Here is a 24,792-nt window from a genome sequence, read left to right on the forward strand (position 1 = left end):
TTTAAAATGAAAGACCATTAAGTACGTTATGTAGTATTGAAACATCACTGTTAACAAACAGTAAAATCACATTAAAGCTTCAAAACGAATTTAAAATGCCTGTTTATCATCTGTTTTCGTGTTTTCAATTTCATTTTCTTAAATATACATGTAGATCTAAATATACAGCTCCATAAAATCGGAAAACAACGAACACATTTCGACATTTATTTAACATCCAAGAATAAATTAAAAACAAAATGAACATATAAAGCACACATCAGTCATTGCCATGCACCGCTGTCGAAACATGGCAAGTCGACAATCATCCATCGAAACTGACACGAAGTTTACAGTTCCGACTTCATTCGGACTTTCATGGATGGACAGCATGGTGGTGCATGGCAGCGAGTGATCACGTGATGGATTGTCAACACTATTTGTAGAAAATAGTTCTAAATAGCACATTCATACCATGGCAAATTCAATTTTACCGCATCTAGACATAATTCATTTAATATTGATAGAACGCAAACAAAACTTCTTGCATAGATAAAAACAATTGCGTAAATGCAGATTCTTAATTTTTTTTTTCGCTGTTTATGAATATATATTTGTATATACAATTATTATTATGCATTAGTGATGTTCCGATGATCGATTATAATCGAAAATCGATTGGTTGGGCCTGAAATCGGCGACAATCGATTGTATTTGGTTATAATCGATCATCGAAAAAAAAATTGAAAAAAATTATAAGTAGGTGTTTAGATGTTATCTTTAACAAAATGGCTGATGAAAGCCACAATGAGCAAGTAAAAATGAACTATTTTTATATAACACTTAATAACTTTAATCACAGACATAACGTATATGCATATAATGATTAAGAGTTTAATAATGTGCATGAATAAAACTTCACTTTAGGTTTTATCTAGTATTTTAAAAAACCGATTGTACTATCGATAATCGGTTACTTGAGTGGAACCGATTATCGATAGTAAAATTGGAACCGATTCCCAACACTATTATGCATGTAAAGTAAACGACACTTTTACCTTTGTCATAGGAATATAACAGTATCAAAGTCAAAACTTCTATTAAACGTATTAAATTGTATTATTAAAAAATGTACACAAAAGTATACACCGGGTTTTTTAGCTATTGATTCGAGAACATCATAGTTCAATTACTTAACAGATAAAATGTGTTTATTCATTAGAACATTTCAAACGTAATAAATATTTAAAAAAAATATGATATTGAACATATCCTTTGTGAGGAGCATCTCCTAGATGTTAAGCCAAATGAAGATGAAAATAAACAAAAACTCGAAAATCGCAGAAATACGAAATCAACAGCTGATCATTTTTACTTCAAACCAACTTAATTTCAGATAAACTGTCGTAAACACAATAAACTTTACTTGTAACATGTCTTCTATCACGCACTTATTCTCGCATCCACACTAAAATAGCAGCCATAGTCACTACAATTCATCTCTGCTTTTATAACTCAATGTTTCTAATTCTTCCGCCGAAAGTTCCTCATCCTCGGACTTCTTTTTGCGGAACCCGCGGTCCATGAGCAACTTGTTACATTCTTCCCGCGAATATGAATCCAAGGCCACCTCCTGCAAACAAATTTGGGATGTTGATTGGTTCCCCATTTAGAATGCCCCTTTGAAGTTGTCAAACGGTACCAAAAATACAATATAAACAACTGGGACAAACCAATGCTGGTGTTTTAAAGGTTATGACGTCACCTTACAAGGTGGCAAAATATATACATGCAACTTCCAAACATATAAATCAAATAACTGAAGATTTTATGTCAAAATAACTTGCTTTAATCTTAAAGCTGCACTCTAACGGATTGACAGTTATGACATTTCTTTATTCATTTTCGTATCAGAATCAGCTGTATAATTTCCTTCAATTCAGTCGTATAAGATAACTCACAATAGAACAGATCTCAATTGTTCAAAACACGGCCGAAAATATATATCAATTTTCTTTAAGCGTTAGTGACTATTTTAGCCATAAAACATCAAATTTCGACCGTAACTATGAAAAACTGCGATCTAATCTTAAGTCAGCCTTCTCATATAACTGGTTTCCGGAAATCTACGAAAAAATGACTCAAACAAAACAAAAATAGTTGTCAAAACGGTCAATCTGTGAGAGTGCAGCTTTAATATGTGTATGTTTCGCAGTCCGTACGTATGTATTGTAAGAAAATCCCACTGACCTCTACGACGTGGTTATCCTTGGTAACCAACTTCAGCACAGGAGGCGCGCCACCCTTCGGCTTGAACGACACATCGTGGCTAGAATGCTGTTAAGGATCTAACGAACCTTTAGAGTGTACGTATATTTGATAAGGGAAGCATCAATCAGAGGGGGCGTTACTTATGGGCGGAACCATTAGACATGCGCCCCTCCCTCAAAACCGAATGTATATGGCATCAATTGTTTGTATGGGGGTTGGGGTTACTCCCTCAAGCGAATTTTAACAATTTATATTCAGAGATGATGCATTTTAAGGGTATGTTATTACTTTTTTTCTCCCATATTAAAATTTAAGGTATCCTTTAATTTTAGAGGGGGCGCACGCCGGGTGACCCCCAACCCCGCCCCCTAAATCCGCTAGTGTGAATGTATAAACAAAACAAAATTGTTCTCTTCAGCATACGAAACATATCTATAAGGCAGAAATGTTTCTGTTATCGCATGCATTTATCAAGTGTAAAACTATTTTCCCCAACTTTAAGTAGAGTTAAGAACCAATGTTTAGATACCTATTTATAAAGAATGTGAATTATCAATTTAAATGCATTATCATTTTTAACTCATTAGACTTTAGCGATTAAAGCAAAAAAGCATACAATTTGCGAACAAATAAAAAAATATATACGAGAATATTAGCGATGATTGGAGCTATCGTAGCTGGGGGATTTGTGGCCACGTAGCTTTTGTTTCGCTAAAAAGGCTAATAAACTTTGATTTGTTCATAAATCATATGCTTTTTTTGGTTTTGTACATTCAAATCGATCGAGTTAAAAATAAGTGTTCATTAAAATTGTGTGCATCTATGAAGTGTAAAACCCTATATTGTCCTCATTTAATAGAATGCATATGATAATAAGATATATGTAAATCTTAATGTTTAAAATGCGGAGATGGTCTTATAGTAAACACAAATTTAAAAATAATACATGAAAGGTCTTCTTAAAGACCAGAAGTCTTAATTGAAGGATACAACAGAGGGAGGTCGTCATAAATGAACCTCTTAACCTCTGGTAAACGATTCAGTCGTCATCCGGAACAACTCTGCAAAATGAAGAAGATGGTGATTTGGTAATGTTCCAGTCAATTGTAACCACGGCCCCCAGGTGAGGGGGTATAACGGAAATGGGTGGTGTTTTTACCTTCCAGGTAGCCCTGCCAAGCCGAATGAGTGCGGTGGTTTTGTTTTCGCGCCTAATATAGCGCACAAATGGCCCTTAACTCGAGTCCTTTGAGTGCGGGGGCATTTTGCGGGGATTTTACCCGGGATTGGCTAATATTGGCCGGACCTGGGGGCCGTGGTTAAATGACTGGTGCATAACAATGGGAGTTGAATACATAGAGTTATGATGTGTGTGCTACACACACAATCAGTTTTTATTTAGGCTTCAAGTTTCGTCATCGGTCATCCGATGCCATTAGAAAAATAGCAAATTTATCTATAGATAACAGTTCCAGAAGAAGCAGAGCAGGCTTAAAACGACTGGCGATACATAACGTAACGCTGACAATAGTATAAGTTACAGGTAAGATCGAACCCGAATATGGTCTCCTATGCCCCGGATATCCTATATCGGGTCACCTACTATCCCCGTAATGCACCAGTCAATTATAACCACGGTCCCCCTCAGGTCCGGGGAATAGCGGGGACTTTGACGTTCGGTGCAGCCAACCCCGGCTAAAATCCCCGCCCTGCGGGAACACACAGATGGTAAAATCCCCACCAAATGCCCCCGCACCCCAGGGACCCTAGGTAAGGCCAATTCCCCGCTTAAAGTGAAGACAAAACCACCGCATTCACCCGGCCCTGCGGGGCCACCTGAGAAGTAAAAACAACGGCCCATTTCCCCGGCTATCCCCGGTATACCCCCGGACCTGGGGGGGGGGGGGGGCGTCATATAAATTGACTGGTGCATAACGTATATTTCACGTCGACAACTTGATTACATGTTCAACTGTTACATTTATTCATCGGAATCGGAATATAGACGCCAATTTGATACGATATAATTTTGGTGACCCAATATGGTAAATTATGGGGTCATCGCGTGACCAGTCCTGGACCAATGGTGTTGCGTCATTTATGTTGGAGGCGTGATATATACGTGAGCATGTATATACCATATATTCATAGTAAAAGCATCATTGTCAGTACTTAAAATGTTGAAATAGCTATACAGGGAAAGTAAAATAAACAATACGCGCTCATTAACATACGACAATTCGATTTCAAACTCATTATCTAGTGCATAGTTCGTTAAGATGGTTAAACATACATTCACTGCAAAAATATTGTCCGAGCAAGATGTCACCACATAATGACTTGTTTACATCAATGAAAAACCCAGGGGCGGGGCTACATGTATAAATGGTCATTTTGAGTGTGTTTCCACGTATGGCGTTATATCTTGGGTGAAACATTTCCATGGACAATGCTTTGGTTAATGCTTTCAAGATATGTATAAACACGTTTAAAAACGATGCCATAGATAATAAGTTTGAATGTATGTCAGAACCTTGTAAAGCATTTCGAGTGAAATATAATGTGAGGACATATTAATCGGTGAGATAAACATTAAATTATACGGGTTTTTTATTATTGAAATGTTTATTGACACAAATATGTCAGGATGGTCGCGTGCATGTGCATTACAATGTTGTTGTTAGTACGTTTCAAATGTTCAAGAGTCAATCATTTATTATAATTAATCAATATTTTCAAACTTCATTAATCTTTTTACAATAATAAATTTTCTTCTACAAATCAAAAGAATTTGTATTGCATTTTGCTTTTTATTTGCCTGTCCCAGTTAACAAATGATGTAAAGTACAATAATTTACTGAATTTGAACTTAAAAAGGGCAAAACATCTGACAAATTTTAATCAGGAGTTAGATCTATATAACTTGTCTTAAAAGAGAGCATGTAACTGTGAGCTTATTTATATTTATGGCGGTTAAAAGTTTTTTACTCGGAAAAAGCATGAACAATGTGCACGATTATATAGACGGAAGTACGAGCAGACTGACGGACAGACAGCTGGATTAAGAAAGAGCACCCGTAAATTCTTTGAGAGCCCTAATAAGTGCATGATGGTAGAATCATCAGTATTCACACTTTCATGGAATCATTGTATGTGTCAATAAAAATTATTTTTCATCACACACAATGATTCCATGAAAATACTTTACATGTACTGTATTTACATAGTTTAGTATTTCGTGTCAATTTCAAAGTCGCGTGCAAATTATGCATACAATCAACAACTTACAAGAGAAATCATTAATTTGTAAGTTAAACAATGTGCTGATCTATACGCCCAGTTATTCAGGTACTCTCAATCAATACACCGGTAATCAAAAGTTTCATTCACTTTAACACAACGATACACATTGAGTACGAATGCATAACTAATTTTAATTGGTTTGTTCAAACACTTAACAGCGCATTTATTGTGTAAACAAGTTTATAGTAAATCTTACCTCAACTATTGCCTTTGCAACTCCTTTATCAGTCTGTTCATCGTCAGAAAAAACAAAAGTTGTTAATAATAACAACGTCAGCACTCGGAGAAAAGCCATTTTGGAATGAGCACAATATACCACGTATTGAGCTAACTTCAATCGCTATTTGCCACGTCGCTAGTACCTCAGCCGAAACAGCTGGTGGCGAAAATCAATGCGCTTAATTTAAATACATTTTCGTAGTCATGTATTCACAAATATTTTCTTACTCAATCTAAAGTTAGCCAACAGATAACACTTATTACATGTAATGCGAAAGGTGAGCTGTAAATTCAACTAAATACGGTTTGCGAACTGTCTGTGTTGTGTAGGAGCTGATCGGCGCGAAAAGTCAATATAAAAAGTAAATATAAATGTGAACATCATGTTGATAAAAACTCGCACAAACTTTAAATATCGTTGTTGAAAATACAAAACTTAAATGAAAATTAGTAATCGAAACAAGTCAGTTTTGAGTAATAAAACAACATTGGACATTTAAAGACAATATGTTTTTTTTTTTTAATAAAACCGATAATCTTATCCATATTAAAATGAAAAATATGATCTATTAGAGAACGTTTTTTTATCAAAGGAACATGGACTTACATTAAAGCTATTACTGTTTAAATATATAAATATGAGGTCTAAAAGTTTAACAAAGGAAACAAACACAAACAAATACTCTGAGTGGCAACGTGTGCGATTTTAACTTTCACCTAATTTACCTCCATGTTTAGGGATTATAATCGGAAACGATTGAAAATGGTGGCAATTGGGGGGGGGGGGGGGTTAAGGCAACCCACAGTTTTTTGGTGTGAATTGGGACTTACGTTATTTTAAGGAATTACTGTCGCTTTAACACGGAAACGGAATCTAGCCAGTGTGGTCACCGGGTTCTACTAGTATCGACAAGTTACATGGTATTTTTTGAGTCTATAACTACGTTAATGCTAGAGTTTTGTGTGTGAATGTCTAGAGGGTATGCTCTGGAACGCTCGACTTAATAAAAAGTTGAGCCTAAAGTAGGCCAAGTCCGTTTTAACGATCGTGTTCGGCCTCAACAATGAAAATGAAGGGTCGTGACAAAGCTTGTATTTTTAGAAAAAATCCAGAACATTTCTAAAAATATGAGGTTTGGAAAGCATTTATTAATCATAAACTAAGAGACACTCCTTGTTCCGAAGTTGGGATGCTAGGTATATCGGGTTGCCTTAAACACAGAAACAATTATTTTGTCTAAGTCTGATACTTGGAAGGTACTCAAGGGTTATCTGCTCATTTTATTCTTAATTATTGCCACAATCGCCTGTCGAAAACAAACAAAAATATTATTATGCTAAGGAAATGATAATAGTCGTGGCAGGCAACAGCAAAGAAGCATTAAGTTATTTACTTAACTGAGGCGGGCGAAAAAGCATCTGCCATAGCCGTTCGTGTAAGATATGGTCACCCCAACCGTCGCGCAGGGTGTTCTGTTCTCGGTAAACCTCGTTTCCGCAAAACACGGGACAAACTCTTACACGCTCGGTCATGGAAGATACTAATAATCCCGTATCTCGAGGGTAACAAAAGGTTTGTATATGTTGTTTATTGGCATGGCTCTTGTGGTCATTTTCAATCCAGAGCATGTGTGTATGTGTAATAGGCAACGAACATATAGTCAACGTTTTGGTTTTGGGGTTAGCTGAAAACGTTGCACGTTCAAAATTTGAGGACAGAAAAATGTTGTAAGCACATAAGTTGCATGAACTATTTTGATATGCACCAAGTGAAGGTCATCCGAGAAAAGAATTATATTTTAAAAACTGTACTCATTATCAAAATCTCACTGCTGTAGCTTCAAAGTTGAGAAAGTAGGTCAAGAGGTCACATTCAAGGTAATTCGAGGACAACATTGATACTTGTTTGCAAAACTGTACACATGGTCCAAACTTTATTGCTGTAACTTCAAAATTAAGAAATAGGTCAAGAGGTCACAAACAATGTCACCAAAGTACAAAATAAATATTTGTTTACAAAACAGTACACATGGTCCGAATTTCATTGCTGTAGCTCCAAAAATGAAAAAGAAGGTCAACATTTCACAGGCAAGGTCATCCGAGGACAACATTAATGCTCGTTTGCAAAACTGTACACATGATCCAAATTTCATTGCTGTAGCTTAAAAAAGTAGGTTAAAGATGTGAGGCCAGCTTTGGCCTCAAGGGCATAATTTCAACTGCGGTTTGAAACAAAAAGATTTTGAAAGTTTTTCTAATATAAGTCTCTAGGAAACTTGTGACCCCCGGAGCAGGACAAATTTTGACCCCAGGGGGCATAATTTGAACAATCGTGGTAGCGGACCATTATATGATGCCTTATTCAAAATGGTTTCAGATTAGAGGTTTTAATAATTTAGACATAAAGATTTTCAATTAATTTAAGTATACCTAACCTGTGAACAACGGGGCGTGGCCAGAATGACCCCAGGGGCATAATTTGAACAAAAATCACATTGTTTTCAGATGGATGCACAAACAACAAACACTTCTGGTCTTTGGCCAATAGAGATAAAAAATCAACCAACCCCTAAACTGTAATTTTGATCTCTATTAACAAGAGCAAGGGAGAGTACAACAAAAAACCAACCACAAAAGCAAAAACAAGTTGTCTCCCTTCAATCCTAGACTTTAGACCTGGCTAAAAATAACATTTTTTATACTTTCAAGGGCCAAAATCTAGCCATGCATGGGCGGATCTGGTTTTCGAAAGGAACCGAGCTCTGATGGATATCTACTTACTGTACAAGTTTCATCAAGATACAATCAAAACTGAAGACTGTATCGTGTTCACAAGCAATTAATTACAGACGCACTGACAGACGCACATACGCACCTTTGGCCAGTAGAGCTAAAATGATTGTTTTCCGTTTGTAGACCTACACTCAAAACGTTTAAGTTCCTATAAAAAATATTTTATAACAGGATTTGATTTCAGTATGTCAATTTTGTTATTTCACTGTTCAGGACGTCGAAGACGATTATAAGTTGGATAAGTTCTAACAATATAAGATACAATTTATAACTTGGCGATTTGCGTCTTTAAAAATGTTTGTATGTGTTATATATATATATATGTTGATTGAATTTTCCACTTTTTTTAATTTTTCGCTCTATTCAAAGAAAGATTGTATCTCTTTTCCGACTAAAACCAAACAAACTGACCAGCATATCAAATCTTGGATAGAATCTGGTGCGAGTGACAAAATATATTCGGTGTCCAAAATTAGATACAACTGCTCATAATTGATTGAATCCGGCGCTTCATTGAACCAACAAGATTTTTATCCAAAAGATTATAAACAAAGAACTAGGAAATTAAATAATACGGACTTCGATACCTTGTTTGAAAATATAAAGTCATTATCAGGATGTAAATAGCTGATAGTAAATAATAATAATGTTTCTTTGCATGGTATTTGCTGTCAGAATTATGATCGCCGTTTTATTTTTATTCGTTTAGATGAATAAAAAGATATTGGGCGTTCATTTTTTTTAGATTTTGTCGGTAGCTGATGAAGTTATTCTTAAGGTATTATATCGAAAGCATACTTACAACACTTGCTGTTTGTTTAACCGATTTATACCTCGGCGTTCCTTTTTCAAACGATACGGATAGATTCCGTAAATGAAAATGAAAAATGTTGACAGAAAGAATCCCCTTGCATCATCACCGTGTTTCATGGAGTCGTAATTGAGGGTATATTCGATCTAAAACACCGGGAACATGCGTGGGAGTGTATCCGCTTTCCTTTAATATGTTGCAAATTATGGCGAGTCTAAATCGGTCATTTTCCCGAATTTGGAGTCGTGTTGAAAAAGTTTCACGTAACTGGCGAAACTGGAACAGAAAGTGGGATGATCTGCATCGTTAGTGAGTTAGGCCAGAACTGATCGAGCAGCAAACACAACTATGCGGAAAGCATACTTCTCATACCATAAATGTCGATTGAATAGGCGCCCGTGCAGATTCGATGTTTAAAACTCAGGCTATTTTAGAACCAGTTTTGGGTAATGTCATGAATGTACTTGACATGGCGTTGAAGAAATCCTTTGTTAAAAGAGCAAATTTTATAATCCGTTAGAGGTTTGGTATCGAGCTCCCCGATTTCTAATTATATGCATTTTCACAAAACGGGTCTCGCCCCAATTTTGATAAGAAGTCCCTCATAACAGGATCAACTTGACGAACGTAACAATCTCAATTTGAAGTTTCTACCATTTAGAAAACATACATAAGTTACATGTTACGATTTTATTATGCTAACCATATATTGAAACTAGTAAAACTAAAAAAGTAAGCAATTTTGAAACACTCAGTGGTTTGGTACTTCCAACCAACATATGTGCTGTTGAAGGCTCAAGTCATTTGGCAAAATGAAATGAATACTTTCATCTTGTAACGCATACGATTTTTCGGGGAGTAGGGATCAGTCGATCGAACGCTTACCTAAACAGGATTTTCCAAGCATCAATTAGCATGACATCAGTCAGTAACCAGCCTCAATTACACATACACTGGTATTCTATTATGTACGATGTATTTTGTGCTGCTAACGATTTATTTCATGAAGTACCTTTATGAGGAGGAAGACCTAACACAGTATTCCAGATGCACACGGTCAGGTACTGTTTCACACCCATACAGTTAAACATCACAAGTCTTTAAGTTGTTTTGGGCCAAGTCCTCAAGTAAGTTATGACTCATTTCCAAAACATGGAGCGCTTTTCTTTCAACTCGTACACACGTTATTTTGCCATTTCTGGTGTAATAACTTTAAATATTATACTTTGTGTGCGGTCAGTCTTCGAACAGTTATAGCAGTAACAGTAGTACCGTTTTATCAAGACAACGTAGGACCAGTTTTAAATTATGAAACAGTCCCTTTTGGTACCTTGTGTACGTTTGTTTTTCATTACAACATATACGTATATGTATTTTCATGTGCACTCCAGAAAAGACAATACTTTCATATAAGAACAGTTCAGAGGTAAAAATGCATTTTAACAGGCTTCAAATCTTTTATAACAACTTTCAGTAACATTGTGGTGGTAGTAAAGATGTCTCGTCCTGTATCCGCCTCTAACCTTTTTTTTATCTTCTGGACCTTCGGCCACACTGTATTTTACCTAGCGGAATACCGATTGTCGGTTCAGTGTTGCCAGTATACAGTCTAAATCAAATCAGAACTAATAAAGGCATTGCAGTTAAGATGAATTTGTGTTCTAAGGGATATTTTTTCCACAACGAATCTAAAATACTCTCGAAGGTAACCTTTCCTCTAAAACATTTACTTACGAAGTATTCCGCTTGATCATACTACACTGTTTTATACTCATGGAATGTTTCAAACCTGTACAGTTTTACTTTTCTAGATTTAACAACAGAAGTTGTAAGATGATGGCAAAACGGTTTGCAATAAACTGGGACTAATTTCATACATTAAATGTAGTCTGCAGGGTTAGGGTACCGTTCGTCCAGAATGTATTTGGCCGTTTCAGAATTTATAAGGATTTTCTAGTAAAATTACAAATCCATTTCATTATTAATCAATTTTTCGCATCCACATGCATGTACCAAGAAGTAAAATCGGAAACTATCAGCTTTCATTTCTTTGAGCATACGTTCACATGATGATAACACAACTTGTTGCAATGCATCTTCAAAACAAACACAACATTAAATTTACAGTTTAATGTACTTACTTTTCTATTCTTCGAGATTCACAACATTTGCTCTAACAAAGGTATTTTTAATAAAAAAAAGAACAAAAAACAATGTATATAGCACAAGTGCGACACGGTTGGTGTCTTGATTGTAAAACGTAATGCCTACAAAAGAAGGTAGTTGTGGGTTAAGGAGGTATCAGTTTTTATCAATAACACTACAAGACCTTTTCCTATTAAGATGCAGGTCGATTCAATATAGTGCTACATAATAATGAATTGAATACAAAACGCAATGCTACCTGTATTAGCTTTTTTAGAAAGTCATCAATATACAATTTGATTATATACATGCAACACTACATTATATACATGCAACACAACCACTTCTACAAGTATCAGAAAATGTATATTAGCCAATTAAATGTTGTCAATTAAGGAAAACGCTACACCCCCCCCCCCCCTCTCAAACGAAAAAATATATGTAAAAGGCAATAACATGTTATCAGACTAGTTTGATGGTAGAAATGTTTTGATAAACCACTTCGATAATGTAAAATCATAATAAAAAAATCAGTATGTCCTCAAACAACTTAAGGCTGCATAACCTGAACATCTAAACACTCAAATACTGGCAAATAGATCAGTACACCAATCAGGACTTTTACTGGCATTAATATATCAACTAACTAGGCAGTACATAGTATAATTCTACGCTAGTTTCTAGACATACATATATGAAACACCTCTTCTATTTTAATAACTATATCATCTTTATAATCAGAGCACCGAGACAAAAATACATCGAGTAAAGAACAATTCTAACAATTTCAAAACAATGATTTGTACACCCTCATGAATAAATTCTTGCTAAGGTATTTACAAAGTTCTACACAACTATAACAATCATGCAATAAAATGTTGCATTTGTTCACGGTTAGACTTCTCAATTATGTTATCCTCTTCTTCATTTTGGCTAGAATCAGATTTATTCTCTTCATTATCTGGCTCACTATTTCCGGTGGTTTTAAATCCGAACCTCTCAAAAAATATTCTCATCAGCTGTATTCGTTTCATTCACATCATTTTTAACTATTCTAACAATTTCAAAACAATGATTTGTACACCCTCATGAATAAATTCTTGCTAATGTATTTACAAAGTTCTACACAACTAAAACAATCATGCAATAAAATGTTACATTTGCCCTAATTCGACATATTTCAATATCTATTCTAGGCTTCAGTAGACAGCCAACATAAGCTGTAGATGATTCAACACATATAATGAAACAAAGTAATTAAATCAACTTCCTTAGACTTCATGATAAAAATACACCATCAGACAAAATACGAATTTTGTTGTCTTACAACAACCTAATTCAGCTAGCAAGTACAGCTTTACTTCAATCTGTTTCCATATCTACTACAGAGTTTAAAGAAGGGCTCTTTCCTGCTTTTTTAGCATCTTGTATTGTCTGATCTATATCTTCCAGCAAGCGTTCAACATCTCGCACCAAGTTTTCATTTCTCGTTTCACTTTCACTCACGCTTTCATTTACAGTTTCTGTCTTTTCCGAATCAATCGGTCGGAACAATTCGAATAAATTTTTGTCCGACTCCGACTCTTCCATCCTCTCTGCGGACAACATGTCACTTAATTTTTTGTCTGTGTTTTCATTTGGATGCTCACGGTTAGCTTTCTCAATTATGTTATCCTCTTCTTCATTTTGGCTAGAATCAGATTTATTCTCTTCATTATCTGGCTCACTATTTCCGGTGGTGTTAAATCCGAACCTCTCAAAAATATTCTCATCAGCTGTATTCGTTTCATTCACATCATTTTTATTGGATGCCTTATCGGCAAGACTTACATCATATTTCTCAAATATATTATCCTTGAGACCATTATCAACTTCATTTTTATCAACTTCTGTTTCATCTTCCTCATTTGGGATATCAATGTTTTCAAGTTCAATATCGTTTTCAATTTGTTCACTTTTCTTTTCAAGAAAATCATTTGCATCTGACTGATTTTCATGAGCAGATGTAGTTGCTTTCATTTTGTTTTTTTCTTCATCATCGTAAGAATATTGAGTTCTTCCGTAACAAGCATTTTTGTCACTATCATTATTTTTATCCGTGTCTAGTGTGTTATTTTCCGAGACACCGCCTTTCTCCGCAATCATATCACTACATGAATCATTATGAGAACTGTCATTTTCAGAAACATCATCTTGTTTTGCAACCCTGTCCTTACATGAATCAGTCCGATGAATATCATTTTCACAAACATCATTTTGTTTTTCGACTACATCTGTTAAATAATCGTCTTCGAAACTGTCATTTGTTTTATTGATGCCTTCTAGATCTAAATGGTTCTCATGTTGTTGTTGGGTATTACAAGAACCACTTGGTTTAATATTTTCATCCGCATCATTGACAGCAAATCCAAAACTACCAACACTGTCAGTCTCTGCACATAGCATATCTGTTACATTTTCAGCAGTAGTAATGTCATCACAAACAGCTTCACCAGTTGAATTTGCTGAAGTTGCAAATTGCTCAGATGCTTCATTATTGTTACTTGAACCAGATTTAGTTCCAATGTTCTTGTTGTCAATGTTTTGGTTTAATGTATTTGTATTTGAACCCGCATTATGTTCAGTCTGGCTATTGTGTTCACGTTGGTCTAAGGTACTGTCCTTACTTTCTTCTGAATTATATACATTTATGCGATCTCCAGATTCTTCACTGCCAGCATTCCCAGAAACCAAACATTCTTCACTTGTGCAAGGTTCCTTTGCAAGAACTTCGTTATGAATTTTGTTTTGGTTCTGTATATCATCGTTTCTACCCTCTGTCGCATTTATCTCCATCTGGTTAAGAATTTGTTCACCATTTGTATCTGATTCAAGTTCCTCAGTTTTTTCATTGTCACATTTTTGTACATCATTAATACTGTCCTCTTTTCTATTTGAATCTGTATAAATTAAATTTTGTTCAAGTTTTGTGTTTTCTTCGATCAAAGCCTCTTCCTCACTATCACTCTCTTGCAGCTTTATCCTCTTGAAATATCTGCTCTTTACAGAAGCACTTATTCGGACCCTTGTTAAGCAAATGTTCGGTTGAAGCTTCACTAAAAAGGGATCATTACCATCCAAGTCTATTTTCTTTAACTTATCAAACACATTTGGACGCTCTCTCTGATGAACAGTAGAGCAATGCATAATGACCATATGCTTTTTAAATGCATAGTAAGGACAATACAAACACCTGTATTTACATTCAGACACATGTGAGCCGCTGTGTGTTTCTAAATCAAGCAAATTCCTTCCGACATATGAACAGTACCCACAGGAGAGCTGAGCATCTCTGTCAAGAGTTTGTGACTTCTTCCGGAATTCTTCATGTTGAGCCAGGTGAATTCTCAGATAATAGACGGATTGTTCTTCTACAAAACATATCGGACATCTGTAGGTAATGGTTCTCCGCCTTTTCGTCGGTGTCCGCATCGTTGAAAACTCAAACAAATGTTCTGGAAATATAAAATAATATATATTAAGTAGTATTCTTATAGCAAAATTTAATTCGAATCAGCAACATCAACTATGAAATTCATGTCACTTGCAAAAACCTTTACTCATAAACATTGCCGGTACGGAATTAAAAGACATGAGAATTCCTTACAATAGTCAATCCTGGAGCACCATAAAACTGTTACCAAACAAACATAAAATCAACAATAAATTCGATGAAATAATATCCCCCGCCTGATTCAGCTAAGTCAAGGAATGGAAATCAATTGTTGGTGAAATATATATATGAGACTGAGTTTGATTGTAACTGTTTGAAATAAAAAAAAATGTATATTATGTAGCATGTGGCATTTAGAATTGACCAAGACACCAAGTTTATGACTCCTTGTTACCCAGTTCCAAACTAATTTAAGATTTCATCAAGGCAAACATTCTGATCAAGTTTCATGAAGACTGGTCCAGATATATTGCAAATAATATAGGTTCTCGAGTGCCCACAAGCTTTTTTTAAAAAGATTTGACCCAGTGACCTTATTTTTGACCCCACATGACCTACTAGTTTCAAACTATTCCAAGATTTCATCGAGGCAAACATTCTGATTAGGTTTCATGAAAATTAGAGCAGATGTATTGCCAGAGTGTTCCAAAGATTTCTGTAAGATATGACATAGTTTTTGACCCCCAAAAATGGGGTCGTTCGGGACACAATTTTTCAAAGATTTCACCTACTGACCAATGATCAACGCCTACCAAGATATGGTACCGGACGGACGGACAGAATGACGGGCAACGCCAAAACAATATCCCCCTCCCGAAGCCTTCGATTCGACGGGGGATAATAAACCCATTTTCAGTGTGTGAATATACCACGTGATAAATTAAGTCATATATGTTACGACAGAAGGCAACATTTTGCTTAAAATAAAAGACTTAAAGAGAACTTATCTGAAACAAGGGACAGTTTATGCAGCTTAAAAACCCACGACTTCGGTTTATAACGTTTAAGTAGGTGATTAGTTTTATCAAACACTTCGACAAACATGTTTTCCAAAATAATGTTTTGACAGTGTTCCGTCAGACGGCCGTATTGTGAAAAGGTTTGTCGAAGTGTTTTAAGAAACTACACGCTCAATTAAACTCTGGTAAAACAACGAAGGCGGGGCTCCGTAAGCGGTGTATAATGCGCTATGTTTCTTTTAAAATGGTGAAGAAATAGGAAAGTTCTCTAAATTTCAAGTCTTTATTCGAAGCAAAATATTGCCTTCCGGTGTAGCATTTATGACGCAATCACGTGGTATACACACACTGATTTGTACAAAGGTGATTAACGAGTCATAAAATACTAATTCACCTGAAGTACTATTTGTGTCATCATCACAGCCTCCAGTTCCTAAATTTTCAAGCTCCCCATGGGTATCGACTGTCAAAAATACAACACAAAGCAAGGCTTAGCACCAACATAAGGGCAGCAAACAAGCTAAAAAGACAGCACAAGTCGAACAACAAAGACAAGTACGTTTGTATCAAATTTTATATAATTCATATAAGTCACAGTTCGACACTTAATGGACTCGGAAAGTTAGGAACGCCTAGAATGGCTTGTTCATGCAAATTATGAAGTAAAAATTTAGATGCAAGTTTGCATCTACTGGCCTTCTCTTTGTTTTCAAAAATAACTAGACCTATCACTGAAGGTGATTAATACCCCCGAACGCCGCCCTGATATGAAATTGCAGTCAACTATTTGGAAAGCCAACCTATAAATGACAACTTTATTTTATGGACTATCGTCAGTTATTCATTTTTTGATTACTAGTATGTTTTTAAAAGTTCGAAAAAAGGCTTTAAACAATATCAGTGATGCTAATACTGAGATGTTAATACTGATATATTTGATGTTCTAAAGCACAGAATATAAGATTGCCTATGACCATCTATAAATGAGTTAAGTTACTTTTTTCAAGTAATGCTCCGGACAAGAAAAAAATAAAGGGCAATAACTCTGTAACTGGCTGAAATAGAATTGCGGTTCCTGTACACCGCACTTCCTCTTATTATGATCTATCACTGTATGAAGTTCTATTAAATTCCATTCAATAGTTTTCAAGTTATGCTCCAGACAAGAAAAAGTAACAAAGGGCAATAACTCTGTAACTGGCTGAAATAGAATTGCGGTTCCTGTACACTGCACTTCCTCTCATTATGATCTTTCACTGTATGAAGCTTTATTAAATTCCATCCAATAGTTTTCAAGTTATGCTCCGGACAAGAAAAAAGTAACAAAGGGCAATAACTCTGTAATTGGCTGATTAGAATTGCGATTCCTGTTCATTGCACTTCCTCTCATTATGATCTATCACTGTATGAAGTTTTATTAAATTCCATCCAATAGTTTTCAAGTTATGCTCCGGACAAGAAAAAGTAACAAAGGGCAGTAACTCTGTAATTAGCTGAAATAGAATTGCGGTTCCTGTACACTGCACTTCCTCTCATTATGATCTATCACTGTATGAACTTTAATAAATTCCATCCAATAGTTTTCAAGTTATGCTCCGGACAAGAAAAAAGTAACAAAGGGCAATAACTCTGTAATTGGATCAAATAGAACTGCGATTTCTGTACACTGCACTTCCTCTCATTATGATCTATCACTGTATGAAGTTTTATTAAATTCCATCTAATAGTTTTCAAGTTATGCTCCGGACAAGAAAAAGTAACAAAGGGCAGTAACTCTGTAATTAGCTGAAATAGAATCGCGGTTCCTGTACAATGCACTTCCTCTCATTATGATCTATCACTGTATGAAGCTTTATTAAATACTATCCAATAGTTTTAAAGTTATTCTCGGGACAAGAAAAAAGTATTAAAGGCCATAACTCTGTAATTAGCTAAAATATAGTTATGGTTCTTGTGCACTGCACTTCCTCTCATTGTGCTTTACCATTGTATGAAGATCCAATGAATTCCATCCAGTACTTTTCAAGTTATACTCCGGACAAAAAAACAGTAACAAAGTGTCTAACATTGTATGAAGTTTAATCCAATTCCATCCAGTAGTTTTTAAGTTATGCTCCGGATAAGGTAAATTGCAACGGACCGACCGACAAACCGACCGACAAACCGACCACAGGGTGACTCCAATATACCCCCTTCAAACTTCGTTTGTCGGGGGTATAAATATTGCCATAAATATTGCACATTCAACAAATGTTTAGTATTTATTTCTCTTTCTATAAGAATATGTATATATTTTTAAAAAGACTTCTAAAATTTTCAAGAATATAGTCTGACAGGCTCATGTGCAGACACAGACAATGATAAACACAGTTCAATGTTACTTTTCATACAGATATTTCATGTTTATTATTTTTACATTTGTGGATGGGAACGCGATTTTGATCATTGTGGCGCTAATGTGAATAACGAGAAAAAGCGAGAATAAAATCGCGCACTCTTTCCCCCTTGATTTTTCATGGTATTTTCGAGCTTAAAACTTAGTTATTTGTTGTCAACATAAAAAACACGTCAATTTCAGCAATAAACCCTCTGCAACACTCATTGTTGATATTTAGTTGATCATAACCTGTTAACGTGTGTTTAATTTACCGCACGAGTTGGTCAGCTGTTCGGCTTTTGGATTTCGGTAACTACGTTTGTATGACGGTAAGGTGCAAATATTTCTGGCCGATGATGTGAGGCGTTTTTGAAATAAAAACAGTATTATTTTATTTTTTTGAAACGAAAGGACATCAATCAGAATATGCTTGATCATGAAATGGTTGTTTATAACCGATATTTGTTCACATTCTGACAAACTGCGCATAAACAGAGACACCGTTTCCCGGTTTATCACGAGGAACATCCGGTGTTAAATTTCAACGTTTCTGGGTTCAAATTGTGGAATTACATGTGGTTAGTGCAAAAAAGTGTTATTTAATCATTAAATGATTATGTTTAATCCGTATTACACAATCTACAAGCTTGATAATGCAATTTGACAGTAGTTTCACATGGCAATCAAATCAATTGACAAAACCGAACCAGACAAAACCCGGAAGTGAATTCTGCGACATTTTGTTTTTGTTAGCAACCGATAATGACCGGCAAGGTTAAATGTTAAACGTTGTCACAGGCCTCGACGGTACCTTATGAAATAGAATATTTTCAAAATGATGATCCAGATTTTGCAAATGAACTAGCTCCTTTAACTTGAAAATCATTATTTTAATGAATTTGTGCAGTCTTCTCTGAGTCAAAATATAAAAGATTCAGATGAAAGGTCAATTTTATCATGTTTGATAAATAATGATGATTTTGATTGTGAAATAATCAACGATGATTTACTTACTTTGTTAAATGATTATGATGGTACTCTGAGACCTGAAGATGTCAAGGTAATTCAAAATGTAAACAAACTGCAGTGTATACTACTATCATTTGAATGTTACTGAATAACTGTTCAGATCACCTGTTTTCATAAAATAAAATACTATTTGATTTTTTTATTTGCTATCATTATTGTCTTTGAAGGTGCTGAACCATGTAGCCAAGATGTGCACTATTACTACTCATGGGATTTTGCCCAGCAAGTCCACTCTCCACATCATGCGCAACAAGTTGGGCCGATATATTTCGCCACCCCACGGAAGTGTTAAGTGTTTCGCATGTGTGCCTAAGGTTCAGGTTTGTTTTTATGGTTAGATTTCACTCTGAATTAGACATGGAGTAACATAATAAGACAGATCTTATACAATAATTTTATGTACCTGTAAAAATTGTCTTCCCAAGTCAGAATTAACTTTTTAGCTTGGATTTTTATGTTGTCGGCTTTGCATTCTTGTTCAAAAATTTATGCCTTGGCCATACTTAGAAATCCTTTTAAAAAATTCAACGTAAACAAGTTAAACACTCTTGATCTTGCTTGGATTTTAATTAGAAATAAAGCTCTGTAAATAAAGCTCTGTAAAAGTTATACAGCTATCTGTTAGTGTCATTTTGGATTGTCTACATTATCTTCTTGCTGACTATTTCAGTAAAATTTTATTATTATTTGGGAAATCATTTAAAGGGGCTATACACCATATGATGAAATAGTGGGGAAAAAAAGAAGAAAATTGTCAAAACCTGACAAACTTGGTTTCAATGAGTACAATGCATTGAAAGTAACTAACTGAAATACCACTTAGTTTACAATTATATATTTCGCAGTTTTTTCGTATTTTACCATTAAAAAAGATTACTAGGTATGTATTCCTAGTAGAATTCATTTTTATGCGTGATTGGCTTGTCGATGTTATCACCTGATATTACCAAGTTAGGTATATAGAGCTCTTAGATATTCCAAAAGTTTGGAGTAAGCCTTTGTAGCACAGTAGATACAACACTGGACTGCAATTTTGGCAAATCCGGATCGAACATCTACATTTTGGTATTCTTTTTACAATTATGATATCAAAGAGTAAAACATTTTATTAAATAATTGTCCTGAGATTTTTTATAGAAAAAAACTTTTTTTGGTGCCAATCTGGTGTATAGTCCCTTTAACAATAGTTAACATTTATTTGTACAGGCAAGTAGACATTTTATCTGGTGACTGAGGCCGAATTGCCGGGGAAAGGAAGTGACAGTGTCGTACGCCTGGCTGACCACTACTTTCAGCACTACGGTTTCGGTGAAAAACATGCTGAGGTATTTAGTGCTTCACCCATTTAAAATATCTATAGAATATTTAATGGATTAAAGGTTCAAACAGCCTATGCAAACTTCATCCTTATTGCTGAGAAGAGATTATGAGAATCAATAGTGAATATAAAAGATGATGAAACTTAACATATATTACACCATGAAACACATTCTTACTCAGATATTTTTTTCCATTTCACATTCGATGATTGATAACGATTGGATATTTGGATTCAACCATGGCTTATGAAATGTGTCCCTCATTATAACATTGCTTTCTTCATGTACTTCATATAGCTTAAAAAAGAAAAAAAGAATGTACTAAATTTTCCAGGTTTATTTCGATATTGCTGTCGGCCAAAACAAGAACAATGCTGTGCTTTGGTATGCCATTTGATGTGTAATGACAGGGAAGTTTTCCAATCTGTTAATAATTGTTTGTCTGATTTTTTAGGACTAATGCACTGTCTTTTGAAATCAATCACATCATTGATATCTGCGATTGGTGTGCAGAACTGGATGAAGTTAAAGTGTAGTTGGCAGTAATTTGATATGAGGAATATGTTATTACCAGCAACTAAATAAACATATATGTTAACACTCCATTATTGTAAAATTTATGTCTTGAAAATTTTATTATACCCTAGTTAAAATCATTTGCTTATTTATATTTTTTGTGAATATAGATAATTTTTATTTACACTAAACAGATCTTCCAACAATTTTCAGGACTGCATGAGAGTGTAACGCTAAACACTTTGTTGGCTGGGCACACCAAATTTGCTCCTGACTGTCACTTCGGCACCTGGAAGGTCAAGTGGCGATGCTGTAATGCCGAGAATCTTCAAGAAATTGCCCACACTGTTTTTGCCTCTTCAAAGCCCGGCCACAAAATCCCACAGTTGGTTAATGACCCTCAGCAGCCAGTCACAGTTCACAGTTGGAAATCATTCCTAGATACATATTTCAAAACTCTAAAGAATATTACCAAATACCACCATTTCTATGTATCAAAACATAAACCAGGAGTTGTAGTATGCAAAGAGTTTGTAGATTCCTCAGAAATTGAAGTTATTCTTTTGAGGATGAGTCCAGAATGTGGTGTTTTGCCTGAAATAAAGCACGCACCGTGCCTAGATGCTGCACGTCAATGGTACCTTCAAGATTCTATTGGTCCATTCTTTAGATCTGAGTCATCATGATCTGCAGTATGCCCTAAACCAACTCTGTGTAAAGTCGAAGTTTACTCATTTGTTGGTGAAATGTTGGTTGTAGATCAAATGTTTGTGGCAACTATGAAAAAAATGAGTAAAAAATGGCATTATCACATGTAACCAAAGCAACAGACTGTTGTTTTATGTAGTTCTTTTATGTCATTTTGTATATATAATGAGCAATGTGTACTCGTTGTTTCTTTGAATTAGTTTATGTGTTAGCTATAACATACAGTTAAGTTAGTATTTCGGCATGGACACTGCATTTAAAATAAGAACATTTTTAGTGGACATTGTTTTCAAACTGGCTTACCAATGTGTAACAGAATGATCCATATATTTTGATTTCTTTGTACAAACATTACTTGAAACTTTAGTTTTTATACCTTAGATACTTGGTATCATTTACATGCCAATAACTTAAAACGCATTGTATATTGAGAACACATTATTTGTGGCAGACTTTGAAAATGATTGGAAATAGCATTTTCATTAGTATCCATAGCAACCGATTTTTGCTTCGACCTTTGTGGCCAATTTCTATGTCATTATGGACATTAGCAATGTGTACTTGCTATTTTAATTTTGAAGTTTATGTAAGTAACACTAGTAAAGATAAGTTATATATTTAAACATGTATCTTGACATATATATATATTATATTTAAAATTAGAACAGTTTTGTTCACATTGTTTTTTATACCTGTGTTTCAAAATGGTTCATTTGTTTTTAACTTTTCTGAAATTTGACATGAAACTTTAGATTTAATTTCTGTAAATACTTAGTATCATAAAGATGTCAATAACTTGTAAATATTTTTTTTATGCAGACTTTCAAAAATGATTAGTAATAGAGCATTTTCATAAGTAACCATAGCAAATGAATTTTGCTTTGGCCTTTGTTGTAAGCTTCTTTATCATTATGGACATTAGCGATGTATACTTGTTATTTTCCTTTTGTAGTTTATGTGATACTAGTATTTTTTATATATATAGTTTTATATTTTAATATTTTGACTTGTATACTTCATTCAAAATAAGAACAGATTTAGCGAACATTTCGTTCAAATTGTGTTAAGCCCTCTGTTACAAAATGTTCCATATCCATTGTTTTGTTTTTTTAATATTTGACTTACAACTTCAGATTGTATTTCTGAAATTGCTTGGTAGCATAAAAATGTCAATATTAAACTTAAAACACAACTAAATGAAAAACATTATTTTTTGAGAAACATTTAGAAAATGAGTGAAAACGGCATTATCAATAGTTACCATAGCAACCATATGCAGTTATGAACTTTTCGTTACCTTTTGTAATCAAACGATGAGTGCTTATTGTTTCTATGCTAAAACTTATGTTACATGTAAATAGTCCTTGACATGATACTTATCTGACATGGATATTTCATTCTAAATTTATAAACACATTAGACATCATTTTGTTCGTTTCGATTTCTACACCTGTGTTACGGAAAGTACTATATTTTTTTAGGTTTTGTGAATTTTGACTTGAAACTTTGGATTTTTGTTCTAGAAATACTTGCCATCATAAAGGTTACAATATCTCAAAATGTCATTTTTAGACCAGAATGATCATATTCTCATTTCCATCCACATTTGAACAAACTAGAATGTTGCCATGCTACATGTTATAACTGGATTAAAACCAATAAGCCATACAAGTCACACAAATGAACGTTGCATACCTATTACTCCACAGAGACATTACGATAGTCATACATAACAAAAGTCTACATGCATAATATTTATGTCAAACACATTGAATTTCTTCAAAGCGATTAAAAGGACACTAATATTACTCCAAACCATATTAAACATTTTTTACTTAAAAACAAACACAAACAAGCCGCCACGTGACAAATGCCACCCGAAAGGCCTCGCTGAACTGAGATAGCTATAAAAGTTGAGTGTTTATGGACAGAATGTCTTCAGTATCAGGGCCTTTCCCAGGTAAATTTATACCAAGGTACATGAGCGTTTGTTTTTTAAATTTGTATCGCCGGTGCGCTTGAAAATTATATTGCGTTATGAACAGGATCCCGGGGCGCTTGTATTGGCGTTTGTGGTAAGTTTCTAATAGCGAAAATAGTTTCGCTATGATCAGGATCCCTGGGCCTAACAAGTTTGAGATCCCTTGGCTCCAGCGTTCTACTATTATTTATCAGCTCAATGTCACAAAACCTCGAAAGTGTGAGGTATCTTTTTTTCGTGACCAACCAGCATACCAAAAATAGGTCTCGGTGACCGAGCATTCTTCAGTTATTGATCGGAAACGGATTTCTAAATCAATGACACCACGACATTGACCTTTGACCAACTGACCTCAAAATAGTGCTTATGAAGACCAACCTGTCAACCATGTGTATGAACTTTTCTTCAGTTATTGATAGTAAACACATTCTCAGGTTGTTACCTTTGACTAACTGACCTCAAAATCTATAGGGTTTATCTGCTGGTAATGACAGATCTGCCTATCAAGTTTGAGGTCATTGGGCCCAAGCGTTTTTAAGTTATTGCGGAACCCGCAGTGACGGATGGACCGATTACTCTAAAACACCCAACGCGGGGATAAAACTTTAAATGAAAAAATACACTGACCTTCAAAATGCCTCTCAGAATCAGTGGAGATATCAGACTCTCTGTTTTCGGGAGAAATGACTTTCTGCTTGACAATACTGAAAGCTGTTTTCGGTTTTCCATTGTGGTGTGTCCCAACATGTCTGTACACATTGCCGCTAAAAAAAATATGAGAAAACATGCTTCCTTGAATGCATATTGAATGTAATGAGAAGAATAATAATAGTTTACTAGTCTTGCAAATATAGCAACAAAATGTCGCGATGTTTAACACAACAGTTCA

General features: G+C 34.9%; 2 protein-coding genes and 1 pseudogene across 2 annotated transcripts in view; 1 reads left to right on the top strand and 2 right to left on the bottom strand.

Annotated features, from left to right (window-relative positions):
- Positions 1 to 193: 193 nt before the first annotated feature.
- LOC128230020 (selenoprotein M-like) lies at positions 194 to 5,903 on the bottom strand. The gene is made up of 4 exons (XM_052941998.1): positions 5,750 to 5,903; positions 3,241 to 3,311; positions 2,230 to 2,308; positions 194 to 1,612 (listed from the first exon to the last, which is right to left on the bottom strand). The coding sequence occupies exons 1-4, from the start codon at positions 5,846 to 5,848 to the stop codon at positions 1,469 to 1,471; spliced, it is 393 nt and encodes a 130-aa protein (XP_052797958.1). The 5' UTR covers positions 5,849 to 5,903; the 3' UTR covers positions 194 to 1,468.
- Positions 5,904 to 11,491: 5,588 nt separating this feature from the next.
- The window catches only part of LOC128230593 (uncharacterized), a 39,913-nt gene continuing 26,612 nt past the window's right edge, over positions 11,492 to 24,792 (bottom strand). The window contains exons 4-6 of the mRNA XM_052943008.1: positions 24,531 to 24,667; positions 16,368 to 16,436; positions 11,492 to 15,015 (exon numbers count right to left, since the gene is read on the bottom strand). Coding sequence (XP_052798968.1) covers positions 12,884 to 15,015; positions 16,368 to 16,436; positions 24,531 to 24,667 — 2,338 coding nt within the window. The 3' untranslated portion in view covers positions 11,492 to 12,883. The remainder of the gene's footprint in view (positions 15,016 to 16,367; positions 16,437 to 24,530; positions 24,668 to 24,792) is intronic.
- On the top strand, positions 18,465 to 23,344 carry LOC128230594 (uncharacterized; annotated as a pseudogene).

This window comes from Mya arenaria, chromosome 4, assembly GCF_026914265.1.
Source record: "Mya arenaria isolate MELC-2E11 chromosome 4, ASM2691426v1".
In the NCBI taxonomy this organism is placed as follows: Eukaryota; Metazoa; Mollusca; class Bivalvia; order Myida; family Myidae; genus Mya; species Mya arenaria.